Here is a 13,579-nt window from a genome sequence, read left to right as displayed (position 1 = left end):
TTCAAGGCTATTTAAGAGTGTTAACTGACCCCCCACCAAACCAGGGTTAATTCCCACCAGGCAGGCCGAAATATTTGTCTTGAAAAATACAAAAATATTAATAAGCTTATTACAAAATACTGGACATTTAAAAGAAAATATTTAATTGAGCCAAATGGCTTTTTCTCACAGAGCCCCACATGGAAGTCCTACTTGGGATGTTTCAAAATGGTTGAGCACTCATTATGTGTCAAAGATTGTTCTGAGCACTTTCGTGGATTATCTCATTTAATTTTTACAACGAACTGTGAGTTAACGCAAACTCAGGAATTAGGTGCCTGGATTTAACATTCTGTACTGCTAATTAATAGCTGTGTAACTTTGGGTAAGTTACTTAAACCTCTTGGTTTCCCCACCCACAAAGTGAAAATAATAGTACTAGCAACAAATGGTTATTAATATATAATGCACCTAGGCTATTTTGTGGCATGTAGCAAGTGCTCAATAAATGTATGAGTAACTATCATGTATCTGAGTGCTTCACCTCTTACTAGTGGCAAGCTAAGTTCTGGAGCTGACTTATTCCAGAAATTTCTGGCAGTATTCCTGAGAAAAGAATTGGAGAAAAGGCCAGCAGTGAGGGCATCTACAGGTCCTTGTGACTGATTGTGCTAGAACAGTATCTGAGTCTACAGGTAGATTTCTGGGTCCCTGAAACACACACAACAGAACACACAGACCATGCTTCAGGACTAGCTCGTGCAATCTGCCCCCAGCCCACCACATGAAGATGGGCACCATTTGCTCTCTATTTCAAGCTCTGCCGCATAGGCCTTCTATCCCCCACCCCATGGCCACCATCTAAGGCTGGGATACGAAGAAGGCGCAAACACCAAAAGGAAAAGCTAGTAGTTTATATAGATAGATATATAGATATATAGATATTGATATATATTGTGTTTACATAGTCCACAAGTTAAATGCAGGTATCCATAAGAAGAGCATTAACAATAAAAATACAATCTGTGTGTAGCCAAGTACAGAGACTTAAAATGGTAAAACAGCAAAAAGGATCTCACAAAAGTACAAATATACAGTACAAATTGATTTATTTAAAACAGTTACAAAAAAGCACAACAAAATAGAGATTATCCTTAGAATTATTAATGCTTTGTTAAAGATCAGGTAGGATTAGAGGGTAAGAAATGGTACCGGGTGGGGGGAGCACCTGACTAGTTCTAAGGCTTTAGATACAATGCAGTTGATTACATATTAATTTAGCCATTACATACTGGGGATAGTAGTTGGGGGATCAGTAATTTATCTACAGGGAACTCCTACACAAATCAGATCCATCCATCAGACCTCCCCAGTGCCGTCCTTCTCTACTACGCCTGAGGACCCTAAAGCCACCTGGATGACAACATTTCCATCCTTTCTCCACCCCATTCCCTATCCATATATTCTTCCCTCCCCTAAGGTGCTGTGCAAGCTGAGAGCAGTCTGCTCTCTGCAGCTGGAACATATACTGTTTTGGCTACAGGGATCCTGTGTGTGACTAGGAAGGTTGTAGGGGACAGCCTTATTTTTAATACTTCAAGTTTGCCACGAGTCTCTTCCCCGACACAAGCTTCTCCTGAATGCGAGTGTCACGCAAATGAGGGATGAACCCTGCCTTCAGCAACATCAGCAATGCACTAACCACTCACAGCTCACAACTATGTGCATACTCCCTGTCTGGGGAGTGGGTGTAAAACCACTGTGTCATCAGCTTGTTCACACTCGCGCGCTCTCTCTCTCTCTCTCTCAAGAACCTCAGTCCCCATGACAGTCATAAAGACAGAAATAAATGCTTGAAAGTTTGACAATAGGTAAAGGCACATGGGCTGCCGCCACACACACTGCAGACAGGAACCCAGTTTGAGGCCATCTTCACTGCTGGGCATTTGCAGCAGAATGGCTTGGGGATCACACAGACTTTGAATTTGCAGTCTACCAGGGGAGGATCTAGGCTTAACAGGAGAACGAATATAGAAACCTTAGTGTGAAAAGTGCATTTATTACTACTGTTCCTGCTGGGGAGGCTCAGCAGGGTAAACCGCACCACCTCTCCTCCTTCCGCCCCAGGCACTGTGCATAGTCTGCAGGTAAGGAGAGAGTGCAGTCAACTCTAGCATCTCAAGGGCCAGTGTCATCCTAGGCCCAGACCAGGATTCTGGCCCAAAGATGGATCCTAGAGTTGAAAGAGCAACTGACAGCTGCAAGGACCCAGATGCTTATTTTATTATTGCATAATGTGGGAGGCCTTCCCTCTCCCAGGGATGCTGGAGGGTGAAGGCTTCCCGGCAAAGGGCTAACAGGTTCCTGGTCAACATCCAACCTAACACGGTTCAGCTCTTCAACTGTAGTGTACACTTTTTCCCATCTGGAAAGTATTGTAGCTTCAGTGTGGTTTAGTAAACTTAGCCCTAGGAGGCCAAGAAATCTCCCTAAAACTTGGCCTCTGCCCTATTTGCTTTGTTTTTAAGACTGTGACTTAATCTCCCATGGCCAATTCAACCAATCTGGTTATCTTTACTCCAATGGACCCAAGCCCTTGCCCAGTGAACCCACGTCCACCCTTTATCTCCAGTGTGATCACTCAACTCTTCAACATGCCTGCTTGTTGCAGGTTTAAATCATACCACCACCCTGTGCATCTTCTATGGCGCCCAGTGGTAAAAATAAAACTAAACCCCACCTGAGGGTCTATTTCAAACTTCAAACGCTCCCCCAACCCCAGAATCCATTTAACTGGAGCCAGATGAACCTCCCTGGGATGCTGACACAGGCCCTAATCTGGTTCCCCATCATTTAATTTTTAAAACAGGACACAAGATATCATAAAGGAAAGCAGTTAATACAAAGAAAACACCCACTTATAGGACCTGCTTGTCTCTCCCTCAAGAGAGTCAGATATTTGGAGCCAAAGGGCTCCCAACAAGCACTGAAGCCATATCCCTTTGGATTCACCAGCCCACCAGCAGCATTTCATACTATCCCTACTCAAGATGACTTTGTTATAAAGTAACCCTTGCACATGTAAGGATGGACAGGATGCCTGGATTTCATCTATATGGCCAAAGACACAGAAAGACAGAGAGCTATCAAGGGCAGCAAGCAGGACAGTGAATAGACAGCAGCAGTGGCAAAGCAGCAGAGACCAACTGGGACCAAGAGTGTAGAAGGGTCAGTCCAGATCTACTGGGGTCCCTCCCCCTTGGGCACGAGTGCTCAGCTCTGACCTCCCAGTCTCCCCTTCCCCCATGCCACTCCCCCTCCTCTGTGTACACTAATCTTGATAGGAATGATGATCCAAGACTTGGATGTATTACCGTCCTTCACCTGGTTCCCCTACTCCCAAACTGGTATAGGCATTTCTATTTAATGCCAGAGTTAGCCATCTTCCTTTCTACCCCTAAGCTCTGGGACTGTCCTACTAATGACATTGGCCTTCTTTAACTACCCATTCCCCCAAAAGCTGACAGCTTCCCTCCAAAATGCTGTCTCAAAACTGCTCTTACATCTCTTATAATAACACTTATGAAATCTTTAAAAGGACGAATGGACACACCATAGGTTACTCTCATTCCTCATGCCTGGAAGAAAAGACTGAAACAGAGGGAAAAGGTAAGGGGAATACCTCAGCTCTGACCAAGATTTAGAGCAGAGCTTCTTCCCCTGGGAGAAGACACCTCTGCAGCTCAACAAAGTCAAGTATTAATATATTACATACGCATGGCACAGTATTATAGGAAGTGCTGGTGCTGCTTCACCAGCAAGAGACAGAAGAGGAACAGCAGCAGAAAGTTCAGGGCCCAACTCGCCAAGGTGCACAAGATTTTCTCTTTCCATGATTAAGGGCAAGTTATCAGGCTGGGCAGTGAGGGTTTCTTGTATTTACACTACTTGGCCTCTATCTGGTTAGATATAGGTTTGTTCCCATAAGGAGGAAGCTCGGTTGGTGCCCTTGGTGGATATTTCTTTAGTGTCCACTGTGTGCCTGTCGCTATATTCAGTTGATGAGCCTTCCTAATGAGGAAGGATGTTTCTGAGAAACCCACGCATGAGAAACTAGGAATGAGTTGCTCATGGAACAGCCAGAAACAAGGCCTTCTCCGAGGGCCGTCCTCTGAGAGGATTCCTCGAGACTCAGCCCCACAGGCCCCCAGCTGTGGGAAACAAGCCAGAGAAAGCAGCATTCAGAGAGATAAGGGGACAGAGAAGGGAAAAGACATGATCCCAAATGTGTACAAGGTTGAGCGTTCACCAGACACGGTTGGTATTTGGTTCTGAGGTGAACTGGAGACTTACATACTTGTGGTCAGGTCAGCAGCTTCCTCTGGATGGGGCTCCAAAAGCTGACTGACCAGGTAACTGCTCTCAAGGAATGAAACAGTGGAGTGTAGGGCTTGCAGCGAACAAGCCAGTCTCAGTCACTTTGTTCCCCCAGGAGAACAACCTTTAGCACCTGAACACTAAGAAGGACTCCATTCTCAGAACTCCCCCTCCCCTTAGGAGGTAGGTAAGATTATTTATCCCCATTTGGCAGCTGGGGAGGAAGTGAAAGAGCGAGAGGTCACAAGACTTGCCTAAAGTCTCTGACAGAGCAGATATCAGACCTCAGAGGTTTGGGACTCCTGACAACAGGCTAGGCCTTGGCCAGTCCATCTTGAAAGGAAATGCCAGGGTCATACCCCAGGAGAAGCCTCATAAGAGAGCTGAGTGGACAATACCCTGAGTTGTTCAAGAGTCTAAAGACCCCCAAAAAAACAAACAAAAAACCCACCCACCCACCTGAAAGCTGATGGGGGAAGCCTAATTCTCAACACCCACTGGAATCCCACAGTCCGAGGTGATGCTGAAAGTCGTGAAGAAAAAGTGGGCTTAAGACACAGGGGGCAAATGCAACTAAGATTGAAAATACTCTTGGCAGAGGAATACTCCACCATGAAATGGAATCTAGGAGACTTTTCAGGTATTGAAACATTATCAAGACTATTCTAGGGAATTCCCTGGCAGTCCAGTGGTTAGGACTCTGCGCTTTCACTGCTGAGGGCCCAGGTTCAGTCCCTGGTCGGGGAACTAAGATCCCACATGCCACATGGTGTGGCCAAAATTTAAAAAAAAAAAGAGTATCCCAAAACCTTAGAGCTGGCTATGGGAGGAGACAGCCTGGAGAAGCCTGAATGCTGGGAGGAGTGGAGTAAGATGGGAGGGACTCTAAAAGCGCAAGGATGGGCACTGCCCAGCCAGCTGTACTGGTCTCAACCCGGGGCATAATTCCATTCGTTTCTCCACCAACTGGTTCAGCTGCAGAAGAGGAGAGGACATGATTCTAAGTTTTTAAAAATAGAGAATAGAACTGAAAGGGAAACCAGAGAGACCCCTACACACCAAAAACTAGAGGTCCTGGTCAGAGTGGACAAAACCAGTTTTGCAGAAGGGGAAAGGCAGTGCAGCTACAAATAGGCCCAGGTCAAGACACCATGCAGACAGGTTAGGTCAGCGGAAGGGTGGGGGCAGTGCAGGCACTTAGGCACAACATAGACAGAGGATCGGGTGTAGGGGCCCAGGGAAAAGGGTCCACTGGTTCTTTCAAAAGTCACCATTACCAACTAGAGATTCAGTACAATTTCAAAGTGGGTCTGGCATGCTGAGTAGGAGGAGCCTTGTTAGGTCAGCTACCTTTCCAGAAGCCCTGCCTACAGCCCGGTCAGTCTGGCCATCGGGTCTTTCTCCCAAAGTCCCGTGACTGGGTCCCCGCCAAGGCAGTACTTCACTCTGAACCCTGGAGCGGCTTCTCTCTCCTAATGCTAGAAGCCTTGTGGGAGGAATGATGGGGAGAGATGGGAAACGGCTGAAGCAGAGGATCAAGCAGAGTCCCCTGCACACCCAGCCTTAGACATCTGTAACAAAACTACCCTTTAAAGTGCACAGCTCTCAAAAGAAGAGTTCTGGGTGGGAACCCTCTTATTTCCAAGCATGGGGCCTCCTGCCCTCCCATCACAAAAAAGAAAGGAAAAAAAAAAAAAAAAACTTCAGATAGCTGAACTGCTACTATAAGCTGTGGATCATCATTTTTGGCTCTTTCTTTGCTCCCTCCCTCTGCACCTGCTCCCAAAGCCTGACTCTCTCCTTGCAGGAGCTAGGGATGAGGAGGAAAGAACAGGGAGGCCCTGATATTTGGAATGTTTCTTATCCTGCGTGCACCCCCTTCCTTCCTTGGCCCGGGCCTGCTGCTCCCCATCACAGCACCCTCTGGGGCTGTTCTGAAAAGATGCCATGGGGTAATGGGCAACAGACCATGCCTTGGGAGGCTGCCTTCACGCCTTCTCTTCCCCACTAACCTCACTGCCAAGAGAGCCATCCCCTGCTCGGCATGTGCAAATCCTCTGCTTGCTCACGGTGAGGCCCAGCTCTGGGGTAGCATCCCAGTCCAGGTCTGGGAGAGGTTCATTTTCCTGCATTGGAACGCCCTTCAATGGACAGCTTTACCTCCTGTGGAATGAAAGAGGGACGGAGCAGCGCAGCCCGTGCCTCCTCCCCTTGCATGCCGTATCTTTGGAAGCTTGGGGCTGGCCAGCAGGCCTGAGCACCAGGCTCTGGCTGCAAGGGCTCTACCATTCGGGAGCCCTCGCCTAACGGCTGGCTTTTCCCATCACTGTCACATTGCTCTTGGGGTCCCAAGACTGTCCTCTCAGGCCTTTCTCGGGGAGGAGCCAGCTGGCCTGGGGGAGCACAGCTGGACTGAGAAACTGAGTGACTGTTCAAGCTCTGTAAACTGATAGAGATGCAGACATCTCCCACCTGTAGCCGATGGCAGGGCAGAGAGAAGAGCTGTGCAGTCCGCCCAGGGCTGCAGGAGGACCAACCCTGGCCATATACAAAGAAGGGGTGCTCGGGGGGCACCTCGATGCTCACTTTGCTCTGCTGCTCACCCACCACGAAATGCAGCATGACAAATCCAGGCCACTGGCTCTCCTGAATGTCCACGACTGTGCTAGAGTCAATCTTCAGCCCCCCGCTCACTTCGGCACTGCGCACAAAATCCTGGGTCTGGAGGTCCTCCACCCGCTTCAGCTCCCCTGTAGCCAGCTGGATGATGGCGCCTTTCATGAAATGGGAGGGCAAGTGGGAAGAGGTAAAGGGGGGTGGCGTTGACTCCTTGTCTGGGAAGGCGGCTCTGGCCTGCATGTCCAAACTTGACGCCACCAGGATCTCCGAGCCCATGGGTAGCAGGCCTGGGTCAGTTCCAGTGGGCACCAGGTTGCCATTGGCTACAACCATTGCTTTGGGTAAAGGTCTATGTTTCAGGGGCTCCTGATGGGATTGAGGGTAGAACCCTCGGGCCTGATTTTTCTCGGCCATCTCTGCTGCGTTCCTGGCTGACCCTCGCCCCTCACCCTGATGGTCGGGGTTATGATGGGACAGGTTGAGGGGGCTGGGCTCACCCTTCCTCTGAGCTGCCACCACACGATAGTCCTGAGAAGCTAAAGCACCAACCACCCGCTGGACCTCGAGGTCGGTGTCTGGGGTCCCTCGGTGTGCTGGCACTGCCACCTCTACCCGCGCAGTCTGAGAACCTGAAAACAACTGTCCATCCACCACACATTCTACCACTGGCACCAGTCCCTGGCCCTCACCCTTGCTGTTGGGGGAGTCGAGGGCTTCGCTTTCCCGTCTCACTAAATTTCGCTCTCGTTGTCTCTGTCCATTGGCAGCGGCTGCTTCCAGAGCAGACTGGCCCTCCTGAGGGGTAAGAACTGGGCTGGCACCTGCTGGAGGGGTTTCATGCATGGTGTACCCAGCAGGCAGCCTGGACATCTGATAATAAATGGGCATCCGGCCTGGAGCGAGGTCCAGTGGCTGAGTACTCGAGTGATGTGGCAACTGCCCAGGTGGGGAGGTGGCAGAGGGGGCTTTGTTGAATGAACGGGCCGGGGATGAAGCCTGGGGGGGAGGAGTGGCTCCTTCTGCCAGGAGTGAGGCATATGGCACAAAGTGTGGAAGGTGAGAGGTGGCGAGGTTGGCAGAAGGAGAAAGGAGGGGACTCGGTAGGAAATTAGGTGGCACAGCATAGGGAAGGCTATAAGGAGACCCGATAAACTGCAGAGAGGTGGACGGGAGCTGAGCATAGTGGATTGGGGGATAGTGGATTCCTGGATGTTGAATCAGTGAAGACGCTACATTAAATGTGGGGGGCAAGGGGCTCATGTTCACCACAGACGGGAGGCCAGTTGGGGAGAAGGTGGCAGGTGGCACAGCCACCTTATACAGCATGCCATACTGGTCCACCGTCAAACCAGTGATGGCCTCAGCTCCATCACCCCCCAGGCTGACTCTGGCTCCTGCCTGGCTCTGCCCGGCCACCACCACCCCTCGGGACCATTCAGAGGCATCACTGGAGGGTGTGTGGTTAGTTGAGCAGCTGGTAGTTCTCCCCATATCCTCGCTGGTCACGGGGAGGTCTCGTTTCTTTGGTGGAAGGCATTCCTGACTCCTCTCATGAACAGGTTTCATATTGCTTTGTGGTGTTCCTGGAGCCTGGAAGGGGTCGGCTTGCTCCTTGGGGCATCAGAAGGGGCTTCTTTGTGGCTCCCCTGCACCCCTCTCTGCTGCTGGCTGGGGCGCCCACATCTGCTAGGGAACAAATCAGAGGCAAAGAAAAGTAACCTAGGGGTAAACCAAGTCAAAGGAAAGAGCAGGAACTGTGTCCACGGAGGAAGATGTAACAAAGGGGACTGCTGGAAAAAAAGAGGAATGAGAAAGGAGCAGACAAAGATGCTACCCTTCTCGCTCATCCAGCCTAGGACGTGAAAGAAACAATCACGGAAACCACAAAGAGGTACAAGGACAAGCATTCAACAATGCATAAATAACCTGTGGGCTCCACAACCCCAGGGAAACCAACAGCTTCATGATTAGCTGTTCCTCTGATGGGGACCTTGACTATTCTAAGCCTTTTCCCTTAAGGGGGATTTGAACACATGGTCTTTGCTGCTGGCTCCTTTTCCTAACTTTCTCCTTTTGCCACCAAACACTACCATGCTATCTTCTTTCCTGAACATATGATCTCATCCTTGCTTCCTTTCCCCAGCCTAATTTGGGTTATTATCTCACCTATCCCCATCCCCCCCACCCCAGGCCTGCCTAAACTCTCATCCTCCTTTGCCTCATATTACCACTACCCCAAGGACCCAGGGGTCAGTCAATAGGTCCTGAGGGCTGCACGTCTTGTTTTTTTTTTTTAAAACGTTGTTCCCTAAACATGTTATGAAAGTATCTTCTTCACCCCATGAAATACTACATTCAAACTTGGGCCCTATGGGGAGGTGATTGTACTGGTGTTTTCTACAGTTTGTTTATTTCTCCTCTCCAAAGGGCAACAAAACTCTTCTGACCTTCCATAGACTTTGTGTTCCCTAGTTTGGCAAGACTTCTTTTCTTCCCATTGACCACCATCAATTGGCCTTCTTCATGCATTCCCTTTCTTTTTTCTTTTGCCAATGGCTCCTTTTCCATTGTAGGTCTGCTCTAGGCACCACTTCTTAAAATTCTGGTTCTATTCCTCCAAACATGCCTGTTTATTGCTATCTCAGGTCTATATGATTCATAAGAAAGTTCTCTCTCCCCTTTCTCTATCACCTTTCACACATGCTTTTGTCCATTTTCATAAAGTATCTTTCTGGTCTGAACATTTCAACACATACGAAATTTTTCACCTATTTCTTCCTATCAGGCTTCAGTTCTTCGGATCTGAAATGAGATTTCTATGATATTACACTCTGTTCTGTTTTTCCACTGCTGAATTCCAGATGTTTTTCCACAACAAGGTATCCAAAGCGCCTGTATTACCTGAGCTTCCAGTGGTGCTTCTGAGCAGCTGTAATAAGAAGCAGTGTCCTCCCCACTGGCTTGGGAGCCTAGGAGACAGAAATAGGAATAGAGTAAGCAGGAACCTAGCCTCTGATCCTCCCCAGGATCATCAAGAAAGGTAATTCCAAAACCACAAAGACATTAAAGTCCAGGAGGCCCTGCCTCCTACTCTTCTCCAGAGGTAACAACACATTAAATTCTAATTTGTAGGACAACATCTCTGGAAAAAAATTTCCATGTGTCAAACTTCATTGTTTTCCTTAACATCATATTCTTCGTTCTCTACCTGTACCTATTCCCCAAAGGTTAAATTTACTTCCAATCCCAATTTCAGGTAAATGTACAAATAAACGTGTAAGACTCAACATTGTCCCCATGTGAACAAAGGGAAGCAGGAAAAATCAGCCTCACGGATTTCACTTTTATTCAGGGCTGATGAAAACACAGATGTGGAGGTTATTTAAATGAGATAAGAGGCACTAGAGGAAAAAGAACAATTATTTATGTTTCTGGGGCAGAAAAAGAGGTCAAGGGGGAGTCACTCAAAGGGAAGCCTTATTAGCAGATTTCCAGGGTAAAAAAACAGGCTCCTCTGTGTGTGTGTGTGTGTGTGTGTGTGTGTAAAATTTTCTAAGTGACAACTTTGTACCACGTGCTGAATCAGGTGTGACAGTAACTGAAAACATTCCCTTTGTCCTCATGTAGCCTACCAGTGGGAAACAAAACTCATGCTAAACTGTCAATATCTGAATCTACACATGCCAGAAACGTTAAGCACTGAAGAACAGAGCCTTAATCTCTAAAAACAGAGAAAGTACTACTGACCAGTACTCAGAGAAACTACTACCCACTGCGCTGTCCAAGTCCTAAAGAACACTGCACGCCTCAAACCAAACTGAAGACACTTCCCTCTTAAGATCAGCAAGGTGCAGATGTACAAAAAGAAAAAAGTGACAAGATAGGAAAACAAGGTGGAAAGACAAATTCTTGGTTCCATAAACACAAATTCACACAGTGGGCACAAGTCTTGCATCCCTTCTTTGCCAGCAGTTCCACTGACTGAAAAGCAGTTAGATTTCTCTCTCATTCCCAACTGAAAATGGGGTCACAACTTCAATTTCAGAATGATACTTGCTTCTCACAACTAAAGCATTAAAGAAAACCTGCCTCTAGGTCACAGAGGGGTTAGCCAAACACAGGCTAATAAAAGGACTGAAAGAGGCAAAAGGTCTGCAGGAATAACAAAGAGCCAAGCCTGTGCACTAAGTTCCCACAACGCAAAACACATTTCGGAATCTGAAACTTCGGCCTCTGAAGAGGCTCAATGAGGATTTCTCCAGGGGAAGACGCAGCTTGTGACCCCAACCGAGCTAACGGGAAAGGAGGACCATTCCGGAGAGCTGCCAGCGCTGGCAGCACAGCCCGGAATCAAGAGGGTGAACCCAGCCTCGGACTCGAATTCGCTGAGGGCGAGAGGTGCGCCCGCCAGAAAGACAGGAGCTTAGAAGAGACAGGGGTTATGGCTTCCCTTGATCCCGCAATCCTTGCCCCAAAAGGGGTAGGGCCCGAAATTGGAAACTCTGCATTTAGAGAGTGGAGGGTCGACCTTTCAAGCAGAGGGGTAAGGGCGAGGCCCCGCAGGCGCTGCTTCCTTGTTTGGGGGCCCCTTCCCGCCCCGAGGACTCGGACACCCAGCCCCGCCAGGACACAGTCGCGGGGGAGCAGGAACCTGAGGCCTCTCTCTGGGCCGGGCCGGTGAGAAGCGATCGGGGGTCTAGGCGCGGCCTCTTTCGCTCCCTCGGTCCGCGGGGCAACGGGCTCTGGGGGGCCACTTCCTCCAGAGCTCCGAGCCCAGGCCTGCTTGGCCCCAGTGAGGCCGACTCGGCGTCCTCCATTCCCGGCGACACTCACCGGCCCATCTCACGGCGCTCCCCGGGCTCCTCCCGCTGGTCCCGGAGCCGCCGCAACGGCGGCCGCCGCCATCCCCGGCCCCGGAGCCGCCCCACACCCAACGCCCCCCCAGACGGGCGCCCGAAGATGGTGTCAAGCGCGTACCGCCCCCGGCGCGGGAAGATTGCGTCACGGCCCCGGGCCGGAGAGCGACGCCCAGGAGTTCCCGGGAGAGGACTGTGCAGGCTGTCCGACCGTCGCCCCCAGCGCCCCCATCTGGTGGGAAAACGAACTCCTCTCCCTGGGGCCGGGTCACGTAAATAGGACTGGGCCCGGCCCCTTCACCCTGACCCCACAAGGACCCTGATATCTGTCTACTCCAGTAAATTCTGGGGGTTCCCAAACACAGCCCTGAGGCGTGGCCATCATTTCCTGGACTTCGGGACCTGACTTTGTGAAGACTTCATTGGGGAACCTCGGAGAGCTCCGAGGCGACCCCGGCCCAGGAGGGTAATGAGATCCCCCTAGAGACCCAGGATGGAGATGGAGCTCTTTAAGAGTTGAGAAATGGCTCTGAGGGGGATGAGAATGGGCCGGAACCAGGACCTAGGGGAAAGTGAAGCTAATGTCTTGAAAGTCTGTGAGGAATGAGAGGATGGGGATTAGTACAGTGGGAAGCAGCTTAGTTTAGAGGGAAGAGGGCTTGACTACTTGATGAACTATGAGGTCACCATTCATTGCCAATAAACTAGCTGACTTTATAGTAATATGAACATCTGATTAACTTAAATGAAAAAAGAGAATTCCCTGGTGGTCCAGTGGTTAGGACCCGGCGCTTTCACTGCTGGTCCCGGGTTCAGTCCCTGACCAGGGAACTAAAATTCCACGTCCCTGCAAGCCCCACAGCTCAGCCAAAATAGAAGAGAAAAAAAAAAAAAAACTAAGTGAAAAAAAATGAACACCAATTGAATTTATGCTTTGATTACAACTATGTAAAAAAGTAGTTCTGCATACAGACAAAAACTGAACTGAGAAAAAAGTAACTTTAACTATTGGAGAAATTGGATTCTGAGCAGATTTTTCCCTTTTCAGTTTCTGCAAACTTTGTTCAATAAATAATCATTGATTTTTGTTTGATTTTGAAAGTACTACTGGCTGGGCTCTAGCTATCCAGCCTTTGGAAAATCGTTTTACTACTTTATACTTGGGTTTCCACTTCTGTGAAATGAGGAACTTGAACTGAATGAAGGAGTGGGGGTGAAATGTAGATAGGAGAACTCTCAAAACATTTTAAGTGAAAAAATAAGCACATATATACAGTGTGAGATCACATATTTGTTGTTAAAAGACGTGTAATATTACAGTTGCATATATTTATGTATTTGTAGAGAAAAGGAGTGGAAGGATATGTAACAACTAGCTGACATTTGTTATCTCGGGAGAGGAAAGTGGAATTGGGTGGTGGCCAAGAGGAACAAAAGGGACTTATGTTACTGTTTGGATTTTTTAAGGAGACTATTACCTTAGAAATACTAAAATGAGTAAGTTAAAATACAAATAAAGTATATGATCTCTAAGATTCTTTCTAGAGAACCCTTAGACCTCAACTTTGATATTTTCTCACTTGGGTGGGAACAGAGAATTATGAAAATTATTGAACACTACACAGACACACGCACCTTGCACCAGTGGGTAAAATATAGTGACACTACTGATTTGTAGCCATCTAAATCAACAAGGAACTTTGCTTTGTGAATATTAATATTATTCATAACAGTTGTCTTCTCAGTTT

The 13,579-nt window shown here is 48.6% G+C and overlaps 1 protein-coding gene across 2 annotated transcripts; it reads right to left on the bottom strand.

Annotated features, from left to right (window-relative positions):
• Positions 1-878: 878 nt before the first annotated feature.
• Positions 879-11,967, bottom strand: ATXN1L (ataxin 1 like). Of its 2 annotated transcripts, none has more exons than XM_033434309.2 (3): positions 11,809-11,967; positions 9,877-9,944; positions 879-8,661 (listed from the first exon to the last, which is right to left on the bottom strand). In XM_033434309.2, exon 3 carries the CDS (start codon positions 8,539-8,541, stop codon positions 6,475-6,477), a length of 2,067 nt encoding a protein of 688 aa, XP_033290200.1. In that variant the 5' UTR covers positions 8,542-8,661; positions 9,877-9,944; positions 11,809-11,967; the 3' UTR covers positions 879-6,474. The 2 variants fall into 2 exon arrangements, with proteins under 2 accessions (XP_033290200.1, XP_004273278.1); XM_004273230.3 differs by having other exon boundaries at positions 879-8,658.
• Positions 11,968-13,579: the final 1,612 nt, after the last annotated feature.

Source organism: Orcinus orca, chromosome 20 (assembly GCF_937001465.1).
Source record: "Orcinus orca chromosome 20, mOrcOrc1.1, whole genome shotgun sequence".
Lineage (NCBI taxonomy): Eukaryota > Metazoa > Chordata > Mammalia > Artiodactyla > Delphinidae > Orcinus > Orcinus orca.
The sequence above is the reverse complement of the archived record's forward strand: the minus strand, read 5'-3'. Positions and strand labels throughout refer to the sequence as shown.

Bases quoted from the DNA above. Each gene is read 5' to 3' on its own strand.
- ATXN1L (XM_033434309.2), bottom strand. From the start codon at position 8,541: ATGAAACCTGTTCATGAGAGGAGTCAGGAATGCCTTCCACCAAAGAAA.